At 41.8% G+C, this 26,821-nt stretch overlaps 2 protein-coding genes and 1 pseudogene across 6 annotated transcripts in view; all 3 read left to right on the plus strand.

Moving 5' to 3' along the window:
• The first annotated feature begins 2,952 nt into the window (after positions 1-2,952).
• On the plus strand, positions 2,953-3,087 carry LOC147824975 (U6atac minor spliceosomal RNA; annotated as a pseudogene).
• Positions 3,088-8,475: 5,388 nt separating this feature from the next.
• On the plus strand, positions 8,476-13,800 carry LOC147824976 (uncharacterized). Its single transcript, XM_087187979.1, is given in 2 exon segments — positions 8,476-13,304; positions 13,619-13,800. Coding segments are annotated over 2 exon segments (4,551 nt in total). The 5' UTR covers positions 8,476-8,786; the 3' UTR covers positions 13,652-13,800.
• Positions 13,801-26,659: 12,859 nt separating this feature from the next.
• The window catches only part of Casp8ap2 (caspase 8 associated protein 2), a 33,574-nt gene continuing 33,412 nt past the window's right edge, over positions 26,660-26,821 (plus strand). For all 5 annotated transcript variants that reach the window (XM_087187984.1, XM_087187981.1, XM_087187986.1 and 2 more), the window contains exon 1: positions 26,660-26,818. The gene's annotated coding sequence lies outside the window, so the exon portion shown is untranslated. The remainder of the gene's footprint in view (positions 26,819-26,821) is intronic.

Raw genomic sequence — 26,821 nt, forward strand, 5'->3', positions numbered from 1 at the left:
ATAGTTCAAGACATGATTGATAAATCTAGAGAGGATACAGATAAAAAAAAAATAGAGGAGCTGAGGAACATGATGGAATCCCAACATAGGAAACAAATGGAATCCATAAAACAGATGCAAACCGATTTCCAGGAGATTAAAAACTCCATTGAAAGTCTACACAGCAGAATGAGCCAATGTGAAGACAGAATTTCAGATATAGAAGATAAGATTGCAATTAGTGACCAGGAAAAGAAAAAATTCTTTAAAATTGTAAGGGACCACGAGAAATCAATCCAGCAGCTGCTAGATGGTACAAAGAAAAATATCATAAGACTGATTGGAGTCAATGAAGAAACAGGACAGAGTGCAGATGACATAAAAAACTGTTCACAGAAGTGATGGCAGAAAACTTCCCAAGCAGGGGAAAAGAATTTGACGTACAGATAAGCAAGGCATATAGGACTCCAACTAGCCTTGATCAAAATCAATACGATGAATCTTTTCTTAAGAATTTAGAAAGTGAGTGAATACCCTAAAATAGAGGCACAGAATGGGACTCTCATACACTCAAGACAATAATCTGAAAGAACATCGTGGTAAGGTAAGATTGGTACTGCAGGGCCGGGGATTTAGCTCAGTGGTTCCGACACCTACCTCACAATGGGAAGGTCCTGAGTTCAATCCCCGGTACCGAAAAAAAGAAAACAAAAAAGAAAAAAAGATTACTACTGCATTCCTGATGGGAAGAAGGGGGAGCAAATCAGCAATGATAACACTAATGGTTAAAAAACCTTGACATGGAGAACAAGTTGGGTTTTTTTTTCAAGTTTCTTACTCTCACACTTACTAAAGTTATGCTGAATCTATGCAGTTGCCAGCTGACCCAACACAGAGAGAAATAGAAAGGAACAGAAAAGTTAGAGAAAACAAACATCTCAGAATAATGACAAAAGATGAAGATGCATGTAGGGTGAGGTCTCCACCAGCACCACTGCCTATGTGCTAGTCAATGCTACCAATAATTGCAGTTACAGGTGTAGCTAAGTGATAGAGAAGATGCTTATCATGTGTGAGGCCTTGGGTTTCATCATCAGCACCAAAAAAAGAAAGAATACCGATATTTACCATGCCACTTTATTCACGCCCAGTGAGAAAACCCTCTGTAGCAGAAGGGGTTGTAGGTTTTTTTGTGCACTGGTAAAACATTTAGAATTGTAAAAGCTGACAGAACAAAAAGAAAGTACACATAACAAAGGATGGCAACAGCAGAAGAGATAATTGCCCACTGAAAGCTCACTTGTGCCAGGTCCTTCACCAACTAATATGATCCTGAGGACTTTACAAAGACAAAATGAGGGATTTCCAAGAGAAATTGAAGGGGCTGGGTTTACCAACAGGTTCCTAGCAGAATTTTTCAGATATAAGGTGTCACCATGCCGAAAACAATAGCCACAACAGTGATAGAAAAACAGAACTGCAAAAACCTTAGGGGCAAAGACCAAGGATTTTCCATAAATTTTAGCAATAGATTCTCAATTCAAGCAATAAATTTCCAATTATAAGCCAGATAAAAACAGTTATTCTGGCTGAAGTCTGCCACAGAGGAGAGCCCAAGATTGCCTACCTGCCCTTCTCTCCTCCCTTCAACCTGAACTCAAGTGAGAAATGTTGTTTGAAATCTTCTTCTAGAATGATCCCTGTTTACACAAGAAAAAAGATCCAAAGATTATAAATAGTTCGAAGGCACATCAGAACAACAATAACAATGACAGGTGAAATTTTGAAATTAAATGTGCAATCCATTAATATTGTGTTCTTTCCAACACAAGAATTTTATTTTTTCATGTGATATACACTTTGCTTCAGGAACAAAGTATGAAGACATAAGAAACAAAGTACATTAAAAAAAAAGAAAGAAACAGTGCATTTGACAAATGAAGATTCCTCCAAGATCATTTATACTTCACTCTTCCATGAGTGCATTTGTCTTCAATATTAGAGCATTTCTGGAAAGATAAAAATCACTTATTTTATATATTACCTCAAAATCTTAGTAGTATGAATATAGAATTCAATAACTTTGAAATCTATTACTATTTACTTTTTAGGTGCTTTTTCAAAGGTAGTTCTAAGTTGCATGAAGTTAGGGCTCATCTTGGATTTGTAAAACTATCCTAGGACAGTGTCAGTCTTACAGATTTAATGAATCTGTGAAAGGCAGCATTGACTATCTCACTTCTCTCTCACTATCTTCAGCCAGCTCCTCCTCCAATCAGAAGATGTGTACATTGAACTACTTTAAGCTATTACACTGGGGTTTTTTGTTTTTGTTCTGTTTTTTTGGTATTGGGGATCGAACTCGGGATCTTTTGCTTGCAAGGCAGGTGGCCGAACCACTAAGCTAAATCCCCGGCCCATTGGGTTTTAATAATATGAATTTATTCTACAGATAAGCCTGCACATGATGACATGATCACATGATGTGTTCAAAGTGACTTGTTATAACATTGTTTACATTTGCAAATGAAGGAAACACCAAAGCTTCCGTCAATTGGGAACTTGTTAAGTAATCTTGACACATTCACACAATGGTGTATTTTCAGCTATGTAAAAGAATTTAAAGATATGCCAATATGGAACACTCTCCAAAATACATTCTGAAATGAAAATAGCAAAATATACCTCATAACTGGAAAAATCATCCTGCCTTTTGTGTAAGGAAAGGAAAGATAAAAATATGCATTTTATTTCCATAAAGAAATACTGCGGGTGAGCATGGAAGAACATGCCAGCTACTCAGGAGGCTGAGGCAGGAGGATCATAAGGCCAGCCTGAGCAATTTAGCAAGTCCCATTTCAAAATGAAAAATGAGAAAGCCTATGGAAGTAGCTCAGAGGTAAAGGCCCTGAATTCAATCCCCAATCAATCAATCAATCAATCAATAAAATTTTAAAATGAAAGAAATATCAGGTGTTGTGTGAAAGGAGAAGTTAGCATTCACCTTGATAAGGATGAAAAAGGCCCTCAGCCCTGAAACCATACAGTTTGGAATATGTACAATTAAGGCATTGCCACCTAGTTGTGTCACCTTAGCCATCATTTTTTATATGTATCCTCAATAGAGAATTATTTAGTCATAAATAAAAATGAAGCCATATCATTGGCAGGAAAATGAATGGAACGAGAGGATATCATATTAAATGAAATAAACCAGGGGCTGAGGATTTAGCTCAGTGGTTCCCACGCCTGCCTTGGCAAGCACAAGGTCTTGAGTTCGATACCCCGTACAAAAAAAAAAAAAGAAATAAACCAGACACAGAAAAACAACTATTGGGCCAGGGATTTAGCTCAGTGGTTTTGCCACCTGCTGTGCAAGCACAAGGACCCAAGTTCAATCCCTGGTACCAAAAAAAAAAAAGAAAAGAAAAACAACTATAACATGTTTTCTCTTATATACAGAAACAAGCAAACAAACAAAAGACAATATGGTAGTAGAGGGGTGATTCTTAGTGACTGGGAAGGAAGCTGGGAGGATAGAAAGGAAGAGGGTAGAATAGAGTGGGTAGGCATGATCGATGCATGATGCATGCATGTAAGGAAATATCACAGTGAATCTCATTAATTTGTACAATTAGTATGTGGTAGTATTTTAAAGTATTGTAAATACTGGCCCGGGGTATACCTCAGTGGCACAGCACTAACTGGGCATACATATTGCTCTGGGGGTAAAAATACTGAAAAGATATATAAGAATGCAATATATGAGGCTACCCAAACAGGGTACACAAAGACAGGGTTGGGAGGAAGACTTCCTATTTTTATATATTTTTAGATTTTTAACTACATGAACATATTATATAGGCAAACATTTAAATTTAAAAATAGCTTACTTAAATCAGTCCCAGTGGTTCATGGCTGTAATTCTAACTATTACAGAGACTGAGGAGGGAGGATCCCAAGTTCAACGTCAGCCTGGGTAATTTAGTGAGACCCTGCCTCAAAAAAATGAAAACAAGAAGATAAAGACAGAATCTCAGGATATCACAGTCTTTCCAGGATTTAGACTCATAAAACCTTAGCAAAGAGGAACTGGAGAATCTGAAGACAATGCAGGGAAGGGCAGGATGGAACATTAAAACCAGTTTCCAGGGAGGATGACCTGTCTCTACAAACACAAGGTAAGCCCAGAGAGGGTTGGCAGCCCAGGGAGAAACAGTGGACTGGGACAGCAGCACTAGCCCTAAGAAAAACCCATGGTTCTTGTAAAATGTAAAAACAGCATAGGGTTTTACTCTGAATGTAACTCCTTCTACATGGCAGGTTAGAATTGGGCAAGAAATCAAATGCACCCCCTGCCATATTTGAGGGTGATTAACCAAGAGCCATTTTGAGAGAGGGTTAATTGTTTAAGACTGAGCTACTCCAGCAATCAGAACTCATTGAACAGCTATACTTCAGGGTTTCTGGGGTAACCCAATCATAGTGACTGGGTAGGAGGGAAGACAGCTACAAGAGACAGTCACAGAGAGGACATTGGCTAGACAGAGACCCCTTGAGAAGTTTAAAGGCCAGGAAAGACACAGGGATCCTTCCCTATGTGCTGAGAAACCAGGCTGGTAGAATGTGGTGTTCAGAGAGGTGTGGGTCTGAAAGTTCTGGCATTAAATTCAGCAGATGGCTTGACACATCCCTCCCATCTCGATGCCTGAATGCACCACAGAGCTCAGTGGTCTGTTTGCTTTCCCCATCTGTCAACATGATCAGGGAACTGGGAGCAGCTGAAGAGAATACAGGGTGTACACCACTAACTGACCACACCCAGTAGAAAAGGCAGAAAAAAGAGAGTGGAAACAAAGTAGGACTGAGTAGTGACTCAATATCCCACTCCCATATCTGGTGAATACCAATACTTCAAGCCCTGGGTAAGGGCACTCATTCAAATACACAGAGACATTTTTTTCCTTATTTTTTAAATTAATTTTATTGGTATACTTTAGATATACATAAAGATCACATTCATCATAGGAAATTTGTACCTATACGTGATTTACCTTTTTTTTTTTTTTTTTTTTTGGTACCAGGGATCGAATCCTTGCGCTTGCGAGCCAGGTGGTGGCACCACTGAGCTAAATCCCCAGCCCAGGTAGCAATATATATATATTTTTTTCTCCATTAACTTTATTGGTACATTTTAGGTATAAAATACAGTTACATTCATCATTGGGATCTTGTACCATTACATGAGTATCTTGGTTCTTCCCCCCCCTTCCCTTGCCCTCCCTTCACCCCCTCCACTCTTCCCTATTTGCAAAGACCTTGTTTCCATGTTTTTCCTCTTCTCATATTTTTTCCTTTCCTTTTTTTCCCTTCCCCTACCCCTCCCAATTCCCCTGCTCTTTTAGACCTTTGCTTCCTGTTACACAATATCAGTTATACATTTTTTAAATTACAATATTAAGATCTAGGAGACATTACCACAGATTTTACAGAATTTAAAAGGATATAGAAAGCATATTTCAAAAATCTTTTTTGAAATAAATTTGACAACTTCTAAGAAGTAACTTAGAAGATGAATTAATGAAACTAACTCTGGAGGAAATATAAAATTTGAATAGCACCTATTAAAGAAAGTATATTCCTAGCTTGAAAACCTACCTATATGACAACAGCAGGTTCATAAACATTTTAACTGATAAATTATATCAAACATTTAAAGCAGAAAAAAGAAGGAACACTTCTCCCCTCATTTTAGGAACACAACGTTGTGCTAATCCTAAAACTAAATAAAGATAATAGAAGAAAAAAGTATGAACATAGATAGAAATTTGTTTAACAAAATAAACTCTTAGAAGTCAGATCTGGCAGTATGTAGAAAGTGGTTTTATTATAGGGATGGCAGTGTTGGTTCAGCATTGGAAGATCCACCCCCAAAAGTCATCATTTTAACAGAGGAAAGGAGAAAGCCATATGATCCTGTCACTAGTTGGAGAAAGAGTATTGGACTAAATTCTACAGCTGTTCATGGTAAAAGTTATCAGGAGACTAGAAGTAGAACAGAACCTTCTCAACAGATCAAAGACATGTACTCCATACTTTCAACAAAAACTCCTTCTATTAATGGAGATGATACAATGCTTTCTCCCTAAAGTGGGGAACAAGGGCAGATATGCCTACTCTTCATCTGTCCATTAGACTTTGAAACATAGGTCTAAACCAAAATAGTCTGGCAATAAAATGACACAACTAGGATAGGATTGGCATGGCAGAAGCAAAATCTTTATATATAGATGAAATGATCATCTACAGAGAAAATACTAAGAAATCTCTAGAAGCCCCTAGAACCTGTACTTGAATTTAGCAGGATTAGAAAACACAAGGTATATATAAAAATTCAGGTTTGTGTATACTTGCTATAAATGAAGAACTGTATATTGAAATTTAAAAGTTATGTAGGAGTACAAAGGACCCAGAAAAGCCAAAAACAAAAACAAAAACAGTGTCGGAAGACATTTAGAACCCAATTTTAAGACTTCTTCTAAAGCTACAGTAATCAAGGCAGTGTTGGTGTAAGGAAAGACACATAGATCATTGGAATAAAACAGAGAATCTAGAAATAGAACCACACATATATGGTCCACTGAGTTTTGAAAGATTATTTAACATTAGCATTTTATAGAATATAAACTCAATTCAAGAGCTGAGGAAGAGATAGTGTCTTCAGCAAATGGCACTAGAACACCTGGTATCCATATATAAAAAATTAATCTCAACCCTTTTTTTCATACATGAAAATAACTTGAAGGGATCTATGAACCTAAATAAGAAAGTCTAAAAGTATAAAACTTTAAGAAGAAATTATAAGGGAAAATATTTGTGAATTCAAGGTAGGCAAGAACTACCTAGGATAGAAAAAACATGATGTATAAAAGAAAAAAAATGATAAATGAGATTCCATCAAAATGTAGAACTTTAAATGACATCATTAAAATGAAAAGTAGTCCTTAAACAGACCATATTTACAATGCATATACCCTTTGGCCAGAATATATAAAGAATTCTTAGAGCTCATTAATAGACAACCCAATTAAAATATAGATGTAAGAAGATGATAAATAGCCAGTATAGCACAAGGAATGGTGTGCAATTCTAGAATCAGAAAAATACTAATCAGTACAATAATAAGATTGAATTATACACCCATTAGGGAGATGAAGTCAAAAGTTTTAAAAGCCTTGTCATGACTTTTTCTTTTTGTTGGATTCTCCCCCTTTGCGTTTAATTTGTCACGCCCAATGGATTCATTCTTCTGGGTTTCTTGGGGTTGTGATCCTTATTGTCTTTTCCTAGGGTATTCATGAAGTTCCTGAGGTGCTCTTTATCATGAAAGCATCTTATTTCTCCATCAATTTTGAAAGATAGTTTTGCAGGGTACATCAATCTGGGTTGGAGGCTGTTTTCCTTTAAGGCTTGAAGTATATCACTCCAAGCTCTTCTTGCCTTGAGGGTTTGCATTGAGAAGTCTGCTGTGATTCTGATGGGCTTTCCTTTGTATGTGATTTGTTTCTTTTCTCTCACTGCTTGTAGAATTGTATTCTTCTGTTGGATTTCTGGAATCCTAACTATTATATGGCTGTGTGTAGATTTTTTTTGCTTAAGGCTAGCTGGAGTCCTATATGCCTCACTTATCTGTATGTCAAGTTCTTTTTCCCTGCTTGGGAAGTTTTCTGCCATAAGTTCTGTGAACAGTTTTTTTATGTCATCTGCACTCTCTCCTCTTTCTTCATTGATTCCAATCAGTCTTATGTTACTCTTCTTTGCATCATCTAGCAGCTGCTGGATTGATTTTGTGGAGCCAGAGTGACTCCATTTTGGAGCTGTCTCCTTTGTTCTCTCAGAATGACTCCATTTTGGAGCTGTCTCCTTTGTTCTCTCAAATTTGTGCTTATCCACTCAAAATTCCTAAGTTTATTACCCAGCCATCTGTGTACTCAGGAAGGACATTCCGGACACACTACCTATAAGGTAAACAGTTAATGGCTAACTGCCCACAAAAGATAGATGTGACCATTAGTCAGTGGACCTGCTAACCATCAGCTTATGACAGTCGACCCCTAACCTTTGCCCCCTTCTCCCTTGCAAAAATCTATACGTAACCCCCTTAACCCCCCCCGAGCCTAACCAATCAAAACCCTACACTTCATATGTATTTAGCATTAACCAATCACCTGGCTACTAACAACCAAAGCTTGATGTATACTCAATAAAAACCCTGCTAGTTTCGAGGCTCGGGGCTCTCAATCTCGATCCGCTGCGTCGGTGACAATTGAGAGTCCCTGCTTAAGCTTGAATAAACGACCCTCGTGTGCTTACATCGGAAACGGTCTCCTGGTGGTCTTTGGGACATCGCGATCTGGGCACAACATTTGGGGGCTCGTCCGGGATCCCAAGACCTTCAGGACTCCCGTACCGGAGGGTCAACGCCGGCTGGTGAGTGTTTTTTTTTGTGCTTGTAAAGTCTGGGCCTATTTTCTGGGAAGGTCGGCAGACGGTCTAGGCGGACGCGCTGCAAGGGCCGCCGACCCGGAATCCTGGAAGACGTTCCGGATTCCACTGGTGGGGACGGAGTGCCCCAAGAGTACGGGTCAGTGAGACTCCTGGAGGGACGGTGCGGGTCGCTCCCGCGGCACGGCAGGAGGCCGTCGTCCCATTTGCATTGCCTCCGATCGCGCGGAGGACGGTTTTGTCTCACCTTGTGCTTCTCTGTTGCGTTTGTGTGTCTGTTTGTGCTGACTTGGACCGAGACGATGGGACAGACTGTGACTACCCCTCTTTCCCTTGTAACAGACCATTTCAAAGAAGTTAGGGAGAGCGCTCATAACTTAAGTTTAGAAATTAAGAAGACTAAGTTCATCACCCTCTGTGGCTCAGAGTGGCCCTCCCTCGGGGTAGGATGGCCCCCCGAGGGAACTTTTGATTTGCAGATAATTCGCAGAGTTCGTAAAGCCATCCTCCCCCCCGATCAGATACCCTACATCGCCGTTTGGGAATTTCTGGTTTCTAACCCGCCCCCATGGGTTAAGCTCTTTTTGCCTTCACAGCAGCAGCAACCGGAGTTAATCCTGACGGCCAAAGAAAAGGCTCCTAAAAAGCGCGCGGATGAAAAACAAACCGAAACCAAGCCAACCGCGCCACTTTACCCTGTCCTCCAGGGAGGGACCGAGGAAGATCTTATATTTCCTCCCCCCTATTCCCTCCCCTTTCTTCCGCCACAGCAGGCTGGAGGAGGTGACCCAGTCCCAGCCGGGGCTGGGGAGCCCGCCCCGGGCGCCGCCGACAACCGTGATGGTCCCGCCCAAAATACTCGTCACCGGCGCGCCGCCTCGCCGGCAGGACCGGCAGATTCAACTGTCTGCCCGCTGCGAGCAATAGGGCCCCCTGATGAACATGGAAACCAGCCTCATCATTACTGGCCCTTTGCTACCAGTGATCTTTATAATTGGCGCCGACAACATGCCAATTTCTCTGATAACCCTAGAGATTTGATTAACCTGTTAGAAACTGTTTTGTTTACCCATCAGCCCACTTGGGATGACTGTCAACAGCTTCTGCAGGTTCTGTTCACCACTGAGGAACGAGAGAGAATCCAGAATGAGGCCAGAAAATTGGTTCCTGGTGACAGTGGTCAGCCCACCACCAATGCAGACACCATCAACACTTCTTTTCCTCTGTCCCGACCTAACTGGGACTTCAATACGGCAGAAGGTAAGGAGAGACTTCGAGTCTATCGCCAGACTTTATTAAGAGGTCTCAGAGCAGCGGCGAGGAAGCCCACCAATTTGGCTAAGGTAGGAGATGTACAACAAAAGTTAGATGAAAGCCCTGCTGCTTTCCTAGAAAGAATTCAGGAAGCTTTTCGTAGGTACACTCCTATGGACCCAGAAGCAGTTGAGACAAAGGCAGCTGTAATAATACATTTTGTCAACCAGGCGGCACCAGACATTAAGAGAAAGTTACAGAAAGTAGATAGGTTAGGAGAAAAGAGTATTCAGGACTTAGTGGCAGTGGCAGAGAAAGTGTATAACAATAGAGAAACCGCAGAGGAGAAACGAGAAAAAGCTGATGACCGCCAGACCCGAAACTTAGCTCGGATCCTTCTGGCTGCCACTGCGGGAGAGCAGAAAGAATGTGAACGTAGACTAAAAAAGATTGTGATGGAAGGAGAAAACAAAGAGAGACGCAGAGAGCGCCCCCAGTTGGGGAAAAATCAATGTGCTTATTGCAAAGAATACGGACACTGGGCCAGGGACTGTCCTAAAAAGAAACAGCGAGAAGGACGCCCCAAGACCCCTATTCTGGCTGCGGATGAATCAAATGATTAGGGGGGACGGGGTTCGGCACCCCTCCCCGAGCCCAGGGTAACCCTAAAAGTGGAGGGGAGACCTATTGAGTTCCTGGTGGATACAGGGGCTCAACATTCAGTCCTACTCAAACCGTGTGGCCATATTTCTGATAAAACCTCCTGGGTTCAAGGAGCTACAGGCATGAAAAAGTATTCATGGACAACCCAAAGAACAGTAGACTTGGGAGTGGGCCAAGTAACCCACTCATTTATGGTTATACCAGACTGCCCCTACCCCTTATTAGGAAGAGACTTACTTACTAAATTAGGGGCTCAAATTCATTTCCAACCTGGGGGCACAAAAGTCCTTAATCAAGAGGGAAGGCCCATTCAGGTACTAACCATAAACCTGGAAGATGAATATCTACTACATCAAAAGAGGGCCCCTCCTGATCCTGATATGGAACAATGGCTCTCCATGTTCCCACAAGCATGGGCGGAAACTGGAGGCATGGGGCTAGCTATACACAGGGCACCGGTGTTTATAGAAATAAAACCTGGAGCAGATCCGGTACGAGTTCGCCAATATCCTATGCCCCTGGAGGCCCAGAAAGGAATAACTCCACACATCAGGAGGTTACTTGCTCAGGGGATTCTCAGACCTTGCCAATCGGCCTGGAACACCCCCTTGTTGCCAGTACGAAAACCTCATTCTAATGACTATCGGCCAGTGCAGGACCTCCGGGAGGTAAACAAGAGGGTTATGGACATCCACCCCACAGTGCCTAATCCATACACCCTATTGAGTTCTCTTCCCCCGAGCCATCGCTGGTACACAGTCTTAGATCTCAAAGATGCTTTTTTTAGCCTTCCACTGGCACCTAAAAGCCAACACATCTTTGTGTTTGAATGGAGTGATCCAGAGCAAGGCATCAACGGACAGCTGACGTGGACCCGATTACCTCAAGGATTCAAAAACTCTCCCACCATCTTCGACGAGGCCCTACATGAAGACCTGGGTGAGTTTCGCCTCCAGAACCCCCAACTAACTCTGTTACAATATGTAGATGACCTTCTTGTGGCAGCTGAGACACAGGAAGACTGCTTAAATGGAACCAAGAGACTCTTGATGGTCATAGGAGAGCTGGGGTATCGGGTGTCCGCTAAAAAGGCCCAGATCTGCAAACCCGAGGTAAGCTACCTGGGGTACGTGCTTAGAGAAGGGCAGAGATGGCTGTCGGATGCTAGAAAAGAGACAGTTCTTAAGATACCCACACCAGATTCCCCTCGAAAAGTCAGAGAATTCTTAAAATCGGCGGGCTTCTGCCGCCTATGGATACCAGGGTTCGCAGAGCTCGCAAAGCCCCTCTACGAGGCAACTAGAGACAGTCAGGCTTTTCAATGGACAGAAAAGCTACAAAAATCTTTCGATCAAATTAAAACAGCCTTGCTGACGGCACCAGCCTTGGGCTTGCCTGATATTACTAAGCCATTCCACCTTTACATTGATGAAAACAAAGGAGTCGCTAAGGGCGTCCTGACCCAGTATCTAGGGCCATGGCGCCGCCCAGTGGCGTACTTATCAAAAAGACTTGATCCAGTTGCGTCAGGATGGCCCCCGTGCCTAAGAATGATTGCAGCAGTAGCTCTAATGGTCAAAGACGCTGACAAATTGACATTAGGCCAAGAACTATGCGTGACCACCCCTCACGCCATTGAGGGAGTCCTAAAACAGCCTCCAGATCGATGGCTCAGTAATGCTCGCCTGACCCACTACCAGAGCTTACTCCTAAATCCAACCCGAGTTGTCTTTCAGGCCCCGGCTGCTTTAAACCCAGCCACACTGTTACCAGACCCGAACTTAGAGGCTCCGCTTCACGACTGCACAGATATCCTGGCCCAGGTACACGGAATTCGAGCAGATCTGAGTGACCAACCATGGCCAGACGCAGGCAACACCTGGTACACTGATGGAAGCAGCTTTGTTCGTGAGGGCCACAGGTATGCTGGGGCAGCTGTGGTGACAGAAACTGAGGTCATTTGGGCAGAACCATTGCCCACCGGGACCTCAGCACAACGGGCAGAACTCGTAGCCCTGACCAAGGCATTGACTTTAGGACGGGGCCTAAAGTTAAATGTATACACAGATAGCCGGTATGCCTTTGCCACTGCGCACGTCCATGGGGCCATCTACAAAGAAAGGGGACTCTTGACAGCTGAAGGAAAGACTATTAAAAACAAAGAAGAGATCCTTGCCCTCTTAACAGCCCTCTGGCTACCGAAAAAATTAGCCATTATCCATTGCCCAGGACACCAGAAGGGCGACACTCCAATTGCCAGAGGAAATAATCTAGCTGACCAGACGGCCCGAAAAATAGCTTTAAAGGTTGATCTGACACTGGCCACTCAGCTGCCCGATCCGGGAAGTGCAGCCCTACCAGAAAAACCCCAGTACACTGAAAAGGACTTAAATTGGATAAAACAATTACCTACGCCCCAGTGCCTCAACGGGTGGTGGAAATCTTCTGATTGTAAAGTCATCCTGCCTAAGACACTGGAAGAACAAGTTCTCTCCAAGATACACCGGACCACCCACATGGGCACTCGGAAAATGCAAGATCTCCTGAGACATGCTGAAATTAAGATCCGTGATGCTAATTCTACAATTGAACATATTGTTGCTACCTGCAAAGCCTGTCAATTGACAAATGCCACCCACAATAGGGCCAACCCAGGAAATAGGCTGAGGGGAAACCGACCTGGAGCCTATTGGGAATTGGACTTCACCGAGGTAAAACCTGGAAAGTACGGTTATAAATACTTGTTAGTTTTCGTAGATACTTTTTCAGGATGGATAGAAGCGTTTCCTACCAAACACGAGACAGCGCAGAGTGTGACTAAAAAGCTGCTAGAAGACATCCTGCCAAGGTACGGTTTTCCAGTAATGCTAGGATCAGATAATGGACCCGCCTTCATTTCCAAGGTGAGTCAAACCCTAGCACAGGTGTTGGGGACAGATTGGAAATTACATTGTGCATACAGACCCCAAAGCTCAGGACAGGTAGAAAGGATGAATAGAACCTTAAAAGAGACCTTAACTAAATTAACCTTAGAGACTGGCGGTGACTGGGTGACTCTCCTTCCCTTCGCCCTTTATAGGGTGCGCAATTCACCCTATAAAATGGGGTTGACCCCCTTTGAAATCATGTTTGGAATTCCCCCTCCCATTATCCCCAACCTTCACTCAAATGTACTTGTTGAATTTGATGACCAAAAGTTGTTACTTTCTTTAAAAAGCCTCCAAAGTGTACACGAAGACATCTGGCCTAAGTTAGAAGCCTTATACCAGACCGGACCACCTCCTGAGCCCCATCGCTACCGACCTGGAGACTGGGTCTTCGTTCGGAGACACCGGCAGAAAGACCTTGAGCCCCGTTGGAAAGGACCCTACGTCACAGTCCTGACCACGCCCACTGCTCTCAAGGTCGACGGGATTGCTTCGTGGGTACACTACACTCACGTTCGCCCTGCAGATCCTCACACTGTCCTAGAAGACTTCGTTCCATCATGGCAGGTGTCCAGAGACCAAGACAGTCCCCTCAAACTCAAGCTACGTCGTCGACGATCGTGATTATGGTAACTGTACTTTTGACACCGACACTAGGAGGACAAAACCCATATGCTCCCTTAAATTTAACCTGGATGATCATTAGTACGTCTACGGGCAACATTGTTAATAGTTCATCCGAAGTGGCTCCACCACTTACCTGGTGGCCAGACCTAGACTTTGACCTGTGTTCGCTCGCCACAGGGACTTGGAACACTGGAAACTGGAAAATCGGGCCTAGAGGAGAGCCAATATGTAAAAAAGGCATAGGCCAATGTAATACTAATAGAACATCCCTGCCCATGGCTCCAGTACCCATGGCCCCTCCTAGACTTGACCCTGGGTGTAGCCATTCTCTTGATAGAAACATCCTACAAAGCACCCCCTTTTATGTTTGTCCGGGAGAAAGGCGCACACAGTCTCAGATAAACAAGTGCGGGGGACCTGACCAGTTCTATTGTGCCAAATGGGGATGTGAGTCCACGGGCACCGTCTCCTGGGCCCCGCCTGTCAAGGACGATTTTATTTCTTTAAAAAGAGTCCCTGGGCCCCCTGGCCTGCAGACAAATCAAAAGGGTGGTAATTTCTTAGTTCTTAGTGGCCCCTGTACCGGGTTCCTCTGTAACCCGGTCAGACTTTCATTCACGGATTCAGGTAAAAGGTACACTAAATGGGAAACAGGCCAGACTTGGGGACTCCGTCTATATCAAGATGGTTATGATACCGGGTTGTTATTCACTATAAAACTGAAGGCAGAGCCGCTCACCATAGGGTCTCCCCAATTGATAGGGCCAAACTTGGCGCTAGCTCCAATAGCCCCTTTCAGACCTATTAAGCCCCCTCCCCAAAAAGCTCGCCTATGTCACCAAAACCAAATGCCTCCGTACGGCCATCAGACTTAACCTCCGCTTCCACATCCCCGCCCTTGATTCAAATGATCACCCAGATTGATAAAGTCGATCATAACCGGGACCAGGACCCCCTTTGGGAACTGATGGTTCACACCTTTAAAGCCCTAAATGCATCTAGGCCAGACCTCACTCAGTCCTGCTGGCTATGTTATGATACTAAGCCCCCATACTATGAAGCAGTAGCTTATCTAGACAATTTCACTAAGTCAGACAGCCCGACTCAATGTAGATGGCAACAAAAAGGGACAGCTAGGCTGACCCTACAATCAGTAACTGGGCAAGGAACTTGTGTCGGCAGTGTCCCGGCCTCCCACCAACACCTTTGTAACAAAACCATCCTTAGACCTAGGCCTAAATATCTCATTCCCCCTTATGACGGGTGGTGGGCCTGTTCCTCTGGACTTACCCCTTGTGTACATGGGCTAGTGTTAAAACAAACAAGAGATTTCTGTGTACTTGTACAATTAGTCCCCCGGTTGTTATATCACTCAGAAAAAGACATCCCCAGCCGCCTGGCTGAAACCCAGGTCAGAGTTAAGCGAGAACCTGTAACGGCCATTACTTTGACCGTTCTCTTAGGATTAGGACTAGCTGGGACAGGAACGGGAGTTTCATCGCTACTAATACACAATAAATATTATAATGACTTAAGGACAGCCATAGATATAGATATTGAAAGGCTAGAAAGCTCCATCTCCCACCTCCAAGAGTCTTTAACTTCACTAGCAGAGGTAGTCCTCCAAAACCGAAGGGGGCTGGACTTAATTTTCCTTCAACAAGGAGGACTCTGTGTTGCACTAGGTGAAGAATGCTGTTTCTATATAGATCATTCAGGAGTAGTCAAAGAATCCATGGCTAAAGTTAGAGAAGGCATCGCCAAACGTAAACAAGAAAGAGAACAATCTCAAACCTGGTTCGAATCTTGGTTTAATTCTTCCCCTTGGCTCACTACCCTAATTTCTACCCTGTTGGGCCCCTTGCTTATCGTGTTGCTACTATTAACCTTTGGACCTTGCATACTTAATAGACTAGTTTCGTTCATTAAAAAGCGAATTAACGCTGTTCAGTTAATGGTACTCAGGTCCCAATACCAGCCAATACCTATTGATTTGACAGAATTAACCCCCAGAGGCCCATGATTGGCCCTCTACAGCACCCTGAGAAGGGGGGAATGTGGAGCCAGAGTGACTCCATTTTGGAGCTGTCTCCTTTGTTCTCTCAGAATGACTCCATTTTGGAGCTGTCTCCTTTGTTCTCTCAAATTTGTGCTTATCCACTCAAAATTCCTAAGTTTATTACCCAGCCATCTGTGTACTCAGGAAGGACATTCCGGACACACTACCTATAAGGTAAACAGTTAATGGCTAACTGCCCACAAAAGATAGATGTGACCATTAGTCAGTGGACCTGCTAACCATCAGCTTATGACAGTCGACCCCTAACCTTTGCCCCCTTCTCCCTTGCAAAAATCTATACGTAACCCCCTTAACCCCCCCCCGAGCCTAACCAATCAAAACCCTACACTTCATATGTATTTAGCATTAACCAATCACCTGGCTACTAACAACCAAAGCTTGATGTATACTCAATAAAAACCCTGCTAGTTTCGAGGCTCGGGGCTCTCAATCTCGATCCGCTGCGTCGGTGACAATTGAGAGTCCCTGCTTAAGCTTGAATAAACGACCCTCGTGTGCTTACATCGGAAACGGTCTCCTGGTGGTCTTTGGGACATCGCGATCTGGGCACAACAATTTCTCATGTTCCCTTAAAGTTTTAAAGCAATTTTTCTTTTCCTCCTCACTAATTGCAATCTTATCTTCTATATGTGAAATTCTATCCTCACATTGGTTCATTCTGCTGCACAGACTTTCGATGGAGTTTTTAATCTCTTGGAAATCTGTTTGTATCTGTTTTATGGATTCCATTTGTTTCCTATGTTGGGATTCCATCATGTTCCTCATATCCTCTATTTTTTTTATCTGTGTCCTCTCTAGATTTATTAATCATGTCTTACACCATGAGCACAATCTTTGCTGTTATCCGAGTAATTATTTCTGATTTCATTTTTCCCAGATCCTCTTTTGTTGCCAGTTCAGAGAGTCCAGGTGGCTGAGTATCAGAGTGTTCCACCTTGTTTCCCTTTGGGGTTGCTGTAGGTGATCTGGAAGTCTGTTTTTGAGGCTTGTTTATGTGTCTTCTCATTTTCACGGTGGGGGGGGTGCTTCTGGCACCCACGCGGCTCACCTTCTCTGCCCTAGGAGCTTGGGATGGCAGTGGGGGAGCTTCCTTCTGGGTGCTGGGACCAGCTGAGCTTCACTGCCCTAGGAGCCTGGGATGGAGGCGGGGGAGCTTCCTTCCAGGAGCTGGGACCGGCTCACCTTCTTGGCCCTAGGAGCCTGGGATGGCAGCGAGGGAGCTTCCTTCTGGATGCTGGGACCAGCTGAGCTCCACTCCCAGGTAGCAATATATCTTAAGACCTCAGAGTCTACTGGGGAAACAGACAAGTTTGAAACAGTGAGGTCTATGGTTTTTGTCTAATTCCGCATCTTTGGGTAACACATTCTTTTTTTCTTTTTTGGTACCGGGGATCGAACTCGGGACCTTGTGCTTGTGAGGCAGGCACTGGAACCACTGAGCTAAATCCCCGGCCTGTAGAAATATATCTTGATTCTTCACTTTTTCCACATTCCTCTCCCCTTCCTTCAACCCTTCTTCCTCTCCAAAGTTTACAAAAATTTTGTTTCCATTTTTTCCTTGTATTCTTTTTTCCTTTTTCTCTTCCTTCCTTTCCTCCTCCCCCCTCCCTTGTTCCTTTTCCAATTTGGACATTTTCTTCCTACTTCCCAATATCTGTCATTCATTTTGGTCTTTATTTGTACTTTTGGTTTCTCACACAGGAGAAATGTGCTATTTAAACATGTGTGTCCAATTTATTTCACCCAAAACTATGGTCTCAAGGTGCATCCATTTACCTAGAAATGGCTCAAGTTTATTCTTCTTTATGGCAGAGCGGTACTCCATTATATATGAAAACCACATTTTCTTTATCTATTCATCCAACAATGGGCATCTAGGCTGTTTACAAGATTTAGCTATTACAAATTGTGCTGCTATAAACATGGGTGTGCATATATCAGTGTGGTGTGATGATTTTAAATCTTTCAAGAAAATACTGAGACAGGGAATAGCTGTGTCAAATGGAATCTCTAGTTTCAGTTTTTTGAGGAATCTCAAAACTGACTTCCATAGTGGTTGTACCAATTTACATTCCCACCAACAGTGGAGAAGCGTTCCTTTTTCACCACAGCCTCACCAGCATTTGTTACTCGTTGATTTCTTGATAATAGCTATCTTTCTGGACTGAGACACAATCTCAGTGTTGTTTTAATTTGCATTTCTTGAATGATCAGTGATGTTGAACAATTTTTATATATTTATTTCCTGTCTGCACTTCTTCATCTAAGAAGTGCCTGTTCATTTCAGATGCCCATTTTTGGACTGGATCTTTACATTTGAGGAGTCTGATTTTTTTGAGTTCCTTATATATTCTGGATATTAGTCCTTTGTCTGAGGAATAGATGGTGAAAATTTTTTCCTATTCTGTGGATTGTCTCTTCGCTCTGTTGGTGGTTTCTTTTGCTGTGGGAAAGTGTTTTGTTTTTGTTTTTGTTTTTGTTTTTGGTACCAGGGATCGAACTCAGGACCTTGCGTTTGCGTAGCAGGCAGAGAAACCACTGAGCTAAATCCCTGGCCTGAGGGAAAGTTTTTTAATATGATGAAATCCCAGTCAAGGATTCTTTGTAATATTTGCTGTGCAATCAGGGTTTTGTTCATGAAGTCTCTGTATACCTATGACTTCAAAAGTTTTATCTATTTTATCTTCCAGGAAATTGAGTGTTTCTATTTTAATATTTAGATCTTTGATCATTTTGATTTTAGTTTAGTGCATGGCAAGAGAAATGGGTCTAGATTTCATCTTCAGTGTGTGGAACACAGTTTTTCCAGCACCATTTATTAAAGAGGCTATCTTTCTTCCAGTGAAGGTGTTTGGCCCCTTTGTCAAAGCCAAGGTGGCTGAGTGTGACTGAAGTTGTTTCTGAATCTTCTTCTGTTACATTGATCCTTGGGTCTGTTTTTTTTTCCCAGTACTATGCTGTTTTTATTCTTCTGGGGGGGTGTTTACCGGGAATCGAACTAGGACCTTGCACTTGCCAGGCAGGTGCATTGCCACTGAGCTAAATCCCCAGCCTATCATGCTGTTTTTATCATTGTAGTTTATAGTATAATTTCATGTTGGGGACTGTGATGCCAACTGCCTTGCCTTTGCTGACCAGAACTGCTTTTGCTATTCTAGGTCACAGAGAAATTTTTTGATTCATTTCTCTTTTTCTTTGTTGGTCTTTGGGGGAGGGTGGAGTTCTTTTTCTTCTTCTCTTTTCTTTTGGTCCTTGTTTTTCATTTTTCTTCTTTTTCTTGTTTGTTCTCTTCTGTCACTTTTATCTAATTCTATCAATTTTTCTATTACTCTTTAACTGGATCTTTTATCTCACTTTTTTCTCCTTCTGTTCCTTTTCTTCATTTTTCAAATTTTACTTCTATTTCCCTTACCCAACTCCTCCATTTTTATTCATACTGCTATTAAACTTTATTAATTTTTATATATTAAGTTGACTATTCTATTATTGTTGAATTCTTTTCTATTGTTAATGGTGGCACACTTGTTACATTTAGTAGAAATATATTTTATGTCAACATTTGGTTGGCCTTTGTTTCTAGATTATCGTAGTTCTCTTTTCTCTTAAGGTGGTACAGCCGGTAGCTTCTACTGGTTCTTATGGTACATCAATATTTAGTTTGCCCCAGCCAGGAATGTAGCTCACACCACAGTGCTTGCCTGGCAAGTGTGAGGCCCTGAGTTTGATTCCTTTTACCAAAAAACAGCCTGGGTGTGGTGCCACATGCCTGTAATCTCAGCATCTGGGAGGCTGAGGCAGGAGGATTGCTGTGAGTTCAAGGCCAACTTGGGCTATATAGTGAGTTCAAGCCCAGTCTGAACCACTTAGCAAGACCCTGTCTCAAAGAAAATAAATATATTTGGTTTGTCTTTGTGCCTAGATTATTACAGATTTCTTTTCTACTAATAAGGATGTCTTAATTACTTTTCTCATTGCTGGGACAAAATAATTGACGCTCACAACTTCAAAGAGAAAAGGTTTATTCTAGCTCAGTTTGTAGAGGTTTCAGTCCACAGTCAGCTGGCTCCAAGCAGGGCAGCAAGGCAGAGAGGCATGGAAGAAGAGCAGCAATGTATGGCAAGGCAGGAAGTAGCACAGCTTTCATCTTCTTTCCTTTTGTAATTCTATCCAGGCTACAAGTCTATTGGTTGGCTCCACCCACATTCAGGGCAAGGCTTCCCTCTTCAGTAATTCCATCACCCACAACTATGCTAAGCCAATAGTCCAATAATCAGTGGATTAATCCAGTTATCACACACCCATGATCCAGCCACCTCCCAAAAGCCCCACCATGAGCATATGAGGTTTTGGGGGGGGGGCACATCTAAATATAAACCATATCAGGGTGGTACGGTAGTAATTTTTATTGATTCTTATGGTATACCAATATTCAGTTTGTCTTTGACTCTCTTATTGTTGCTGATTTCTTTGCTATTGCAAGTGGTGGTGTAGTTGTTGGTATTAATTGGTTTTTAATGTATGCCAGTATCTGGTTTGTCTTTGTATAATCAACATTACTACAGTTGCTTCCACAGAACTGGGTGCTGGGCTAATTTCATGGCACCCTCTCCTCCACAAATTAATGGAAGTGATAGGATCTTGAGACAGAAACAAAGGCTTAGAGTGAGCCATGCCCAGAACATATCACTGGAAAGTAGGCACTAGCTAAAGATATCTCTATACAGCAACAAAATTATTTCCCTTTGATCAATCCTCAACCCTCAGCACAAAAAAAGAAAAGAAACATGAGAAAACAAGGCAACAAAATGCCTCCAAAAAATCCCCCAAAAGCAATCCATGGGGCATGGATGAGGAAGAAATAGCACAATGATGTGAAGTGATAAAAGGGGAAACAAAAAATCAGTGAGTTGTTTGGCGAGCTCAAAAACAATATAACTAAACATATTATGAGCTTAATAAACAAAATGATCAATAAGCTTACAGAAGACACAAATAAAATGCTAGCTAAAAAAAAAAAGCTAGCTGAGATAAACAAAATTATACAAAACATAAATGACCATGTTAGTGGAGAACTAGAGTCCATGAAAATGTTCCAAACAGAAATCCAGAGATTAAAAATTCCATTGAAAGTATGGGTAGCAGAAGTAACCAGTGTAAGGACAGAGTGTCATAACTAGAAGACAGGGTTGCTGTCAGAGATGACATATTCAGAGATACCTTTAAAACAAGAGAACATTAAAAATGAATGCAAAGAAGGGTAAGATTAACTGGTATTAGTGAAAAATCAGAAGACAGTACAAATAGGATAAAAACCTGTTTACGGAAGTAATAGCAGAAAACTTTCCAAATATGAGAAACAATTAAACATAAAGATAAATAAAATATATAGAATCTCAAATAACCGCAATCAAAAAAGAACCTCCCCATGATACCTCATAGTCAAAATTCCAAAAGTTCAACATAGGAACAGAATCTTAAAGCTGTTAGAGAAAAGCAATTAATCACTTATAAAGGCAAACCCATTAGAACTGCAGCAGACTTCTCAACACAAACTTTAAAGGCCAAGAGAGCTTGGAGTGAAGTATTTTAACCCCTGAAAGAAAACTTCCAAACCAAACTGATATATCCCGCAAGCTATCTTTCAAAATTGATGAAGAAATTGGGTCTTTCCATGACAAAGAGCACCTCAAAACATTCATGACCACCAAACTAGCACTACAAAAAAAATCTCAAGGATATCCTAGAAAGAGACAATAAAGCTAACAATCCCAAAATGTCTCATATAATGAATACACCAGGCAGGGTGAGCAGTTAAGCAGAAATGGGAAAAAAACAAATCAGCAACAGAAAAATAATACAGTGACAGGAATAAGTCAATAACTTTTAGTAACAACTGCCAATGTGAATGGTCTCAATGCCCCAATCAAAAGACACAAATTAACAGAATAGATCAAGGAACAAAACCCAGTGATATGCTGTATACAAAAAACACATTTACTGAAAAAAGAAATTCACAGATTAAAGGATCAAAGGATGGAAAACAATACTCCATGCAATGGGAACACAGAAAAAAAGCAAGAACAGCTATCCTAATATCAGGAATGGTGGACTTCAAACCAAAACTTATTAGCATAGGCAAAGAAGGTTATTACATTTTGGTTATGGAAACAATTCAACAGGAAGAAATTACAATTATAAACATTTATATATAAACATCAGTGTACCCAACTTCATAAAACAAACACTACTGGACATAAAAGAACATATAAACACCAACACAATTATAGTGAGGCACTTCAATACAACACTATCACAAACAGATCAAGTAGCAAAAAATCAACAAAAAAATATCAGAGTTGAACCATAACTACAAACAAATAGACTTAATAAATATCTAGAGTGTTTCAACCAAAACAGAATACACATTTTTCTCAACAGCACATGGAACTTTCTCCAAAATAGATTACATATGAGGCCATAAAGCATGTTTAACAAAATACAAAAGAATCAAAATTATATCATGCTTATTATCAGATCATAATGCAATGAAACTAGAAATCAATGGTAAAAGAAGCCAAAGAAATTATGCAAACACATTGATATTACATAGTACACTTTGAATAATCAATGGATCACAGAAGAAATTAAGGAAAAAATTAGCTCTTAGAACAAATGATAATACCAGTAGAGAGTGCTGAATCTTAACCATTAGATCACTAGGGACAATTTTTTAATTTACGTTCCATTTTAACATGCTTTTTTTCTTTCTTATTTAATTAAATCTTTGAATATGTGAAAAGAGGTTAGGGGTAAGGGCATAGTTTTGTGGTAGAGCCCTGGAGACTGGATTCTAAACCCGGAATGGAAAAACCAAACAAAAGTCTTCCATAGTCTCCACACACATCAGTCATTTTAAGATAAATTCCAAGTTCTTTAACACAAATGGCCTTTCATGATTTGATCCCACTCATAATGGCTAAATCTTGGAAGGGGCCTATATGTCCATCAACAGATGAATGGACAAAGAAAATGTACTTAGCTCCTGGGAAGATGGTGGAGTGGTGAGCAGCAGAAAAAGAACCTCTCTGGGATTTTGGTGTCCACTGGAATATAGAAGCATGAGGAGGAGGAGAAGGAGGAAAGTGGGTCTGCAGGACCGAGAAAGGATCCAAAGTGAGAATTAAAGTCCAGAGGGAGAGCCAAGAGGGAGACTTCAACGAAAAAGAGGAAGCTGGCAGGTGGCTTTGTCCCAAAGTCCAGACTCATGGTATGGGAAGGGTAGGTCAAACCTGCAGACACATGGTGGCTACTGGTGACCCCAGTAACCTAAAGTTGAAATGGATCAAAGATCTAAATATTAAAACAGAAACACTTAATCTGCTGGAAGATAAAATAAGCAGAACTCTCAAAGACATTGGTGTAGGCAAAGGCTTTATGAACAAAACCTTAGTTGTACAGGAACTATAACAAAGAATCAACAACTGGGATCTCATCTTATTAAAAAGCTTTTGCATAGCAAGAGATATCACCAACAGAGTGAAGAGACTATCCACAGAATGGGAAAAAACTTTTACCACATATTCCTCAAAGGATTAATATCCAGAATATATAAAGAACTAAAAAAAAAAATTAGACTCCCCAAATGCAAAGACCCAATAAAAAATGGGCATCTAAAATGAATAGACACTTCTCAGAGTAGAAATGGCAAATAAATATATGAAAAAACGTTCATCACTGGTCATTTGAAAGATGCAAATGAAAACAACACTGAGATTCCACATCACTCCAGAAAGAATGGTTATTATCAAGAAATCAACCAATAACAAATGCTGGAGGGGCTGTGGGGAAAAAAGGAACACTTCTTCACTGTTGGTGGGAGCGTAGACTGGTGAAACCACTGTGGAAATCAGTGTGGAGAAGTTCTATTTGACCCAGCTTTTCCCCTTCTTGGTATCTTCCTGAAAGAATTAAAAGCATCCTACCACAACAATAAATGCACACCCATGTTTATAGTGGTACAGTTTGTAATAGTTAAATCTTGGAAACAGTCCAAGTGCCTATCAAATGATGAATGGATAAAGATGTGGTTTTTTTATACAGTGGAATACTACTCTTCCATGAAGAAGGATGCACTTGAGACATTTCTAGCTAAATGGATGCACCTTGAGACCATATTCTTAAGTGAAATAAATCAGACACACACGTTTTTTTCCCCACACACATTTAAATACTGCATTGTTTCTCTTGTGTGAGAAACCAAAAGCAGAAATAAGAACTAAAATGTACAACAGACATTGGGAAATTAGAACAAAATGTTTAATGAGAAGGGGAACAGGGAGGGAAGAAAGTGAAAGGAAAGAAGGGACAAGAAAAAAAGAGAAAAGTCAAAGGAAAATGGAAAGAAAGCTTTTGTACATAATGGGGGATGGGGAAAAAAGAAGAAACAAGATATATCATGTACTGGTATAAATTCCCTATGATGAATGTTATCATTATGTGTATCTTAAATGTACCAATAAATGTTTTGCTAAAAAAATGTATTTATACACAATGGAGTACTACTCTGCCATAATGAAGGATAAATGAGTCCTTTGTAGGAAAAAGGATATTCTTGAGACCATAATGTTAAGTGAAAGTGATCAGACACACAAGCTTAAATATTGCGTGGTTCCTCTTATATAAGAAAACCAAAGTATAAATAAAGAACAAAATAAAAGATAGATACTAGCATTACAGATAGCTAAGTTAGTTAGAAATTATTATAAGGAAATTAGACATAGCAGGGCCCTCAGCATAGAAAAACAATTGAGGCACAATCACTGGATAGCATTATAAAAATAAAGTAGCTAGGGGCTGGGGATTTAGCTCAGTGGTTCCGCCACCTGCCTTGCAAGCGCAAGGTCCCAAGTTCATCCCCCGTACCAAAAAAAAGAAAGAAAGTAACTATTATATCTATGTACTTCCCCTAGGGATGAATAGCACTGATTGATATTCTAAACAGTAACAGTGATTGATATTCTTGGACCAAGACCCTTCTAGGAAAGGTCCCTGACCCATTCCTTACCAAAAATCCGAAAACTCTTGCTCATTGGTTGTATCCTTGCTATGTGACTTACTTCCCCATTGGGTCCCCATTTAATCAATACTACCTAACCAACTGTACTTGTAATCTTACTAGTTGATTATAGTTTTGTCCCACCTTGAACCCGCCTCACCTCATGGTTTTGCTCCATAAAAAAACCCCTGGAAACAGGGTCCCTGAGCAACCCATTTTCTGATCCCCCTTCTGTCTCTCTTAGACAGAAGCTATCTTTCTCTCAATAAATTTTTCGTATTCTTAATCTCCGTTGTTCCTAGAATTCATTCTTCCATTTTAGAGAACACAGAGTCGAATTTCCAAGCTCTAGCAGGTTTGGCAGTTACATCTATTCCCCCTATATCACTGGGACACAAGGAGATACTGTAGATATTTTAGAAATTGGAAGGGGACCTTGAAATGGAGGGAGGGGGGTAAGGAGGAGAAAGAAAAGGGAAGTGAACAGAATTAAGATGTGTTATGTACATGTACCAACTTCCCACAATGAATGTAATCATGTAGTGCACACATCAACTAATTTAAACAAAAGATCTGATCCCTGCCTCCCTCTCCAGCTTCACCTCCCAGCGTGTTTGTTTTTTTTGGGGGGGGGGCTAGGCTAAAACCCGGCACCTCAAGCACGCAAAGTATGAGCTCTACCCGGGAGCTACACCCCCAATCTCTCATCTTCCACACTATCCTCTTGCAACAATGGACACCTGGTGCCTGCCCTGCACATTCTATATTCCTTCCCAGGCTCTTCTACTTAAGATGAACCGCCCACCTGATTAACTCCTCTTCCAAAGCAAAGCTGGGCAGGGGGAATCTAGGAAGCCAGTGTTCTCCCGGACCATAGTCTCCAAAATGGGGCTCTTTCCGAAAATTTAAACATATGCAGTAAGTTACTATGACTGTCGTGATAACTAAAATGGGCAATGGGCTGAGCTTGAACCTGGAATCCCAGATACTCAGGAGGATGAAGCAGGATTGCAAATTCAGTCAGCCTGGCCAAATAAGCAAGTCCTTCTCTCAAAATCACCCAGCACTTGGGGGCGTGAGGTAGAAGGGTCGCAGTGAGTTTGAGGCAGGCTGGGTTAAATTGTGAGTTCAAAGCCAGTCTGAACTACATAGCGAGACCCTGCCTCAAAATACCAAAAACAAACCAAAATGGAGACGCAGTTGAAGTAGCCGAGGAAGGTGGCTTTTAGTTCCCCACCCCTGGTTCTGGCTGGTACTAAGAAGCAATTCAGGAATTCCCCTTTCTAAAAACTCTATCTCTCACTCCGCTAAACCAGTGTTGCTTGGCAGAATTTATAGAAAAAAAGGACCAAGTGACTGACAAAGCCTAAAAGGTTACTTTCCCTTTCATTAAAGCGCTCAGCCAGGTCGCACCCTACTTCCGCCCAGGTCCCACCCCTTCCGCAGTGAAGTTCCGCCCCATAGTTGTCCCCGCCACATTACGCGCCGCCCCTTTCCTTAGTTTCTACCGAAGACTACCGGGAGTTTGGCGCGAACTGGGTTTTTTTCACCATTTCCAAAGGCGGGAACTAGTTGTGTGCGCCGCAACGTGCTTTGCGTCTGATATGATTGGCCGTAGGGGCTTAGTACCGCCTCCGCGTCTTGATAACGCGCTGGTATTGGTGGAGACGCCAGAGAGCCCTCAGTGTCCAGAAAGGATCCTAGGCTATCTTGGCCCGGGCTGGGCGGGTA

The sequence above is a fragment of the Heterocephalus glaber genome, unplaced genomic scaffold, assembly GCF_053883595.1.
Source record: "Heterocephalus glaber isolate CG9 unplaced genomic scaffold, H.glaber_assembly_v1.0 deba00001523, whole genome shotgun sequence".
Classification (NCBI taxonomy): domain Eukaryota; kingdom Metazoa; phylum Chordata; class Mammalia; order Rodentia; family Bathyergidae; genus Heterocephalus; species Heterocephalus glaber.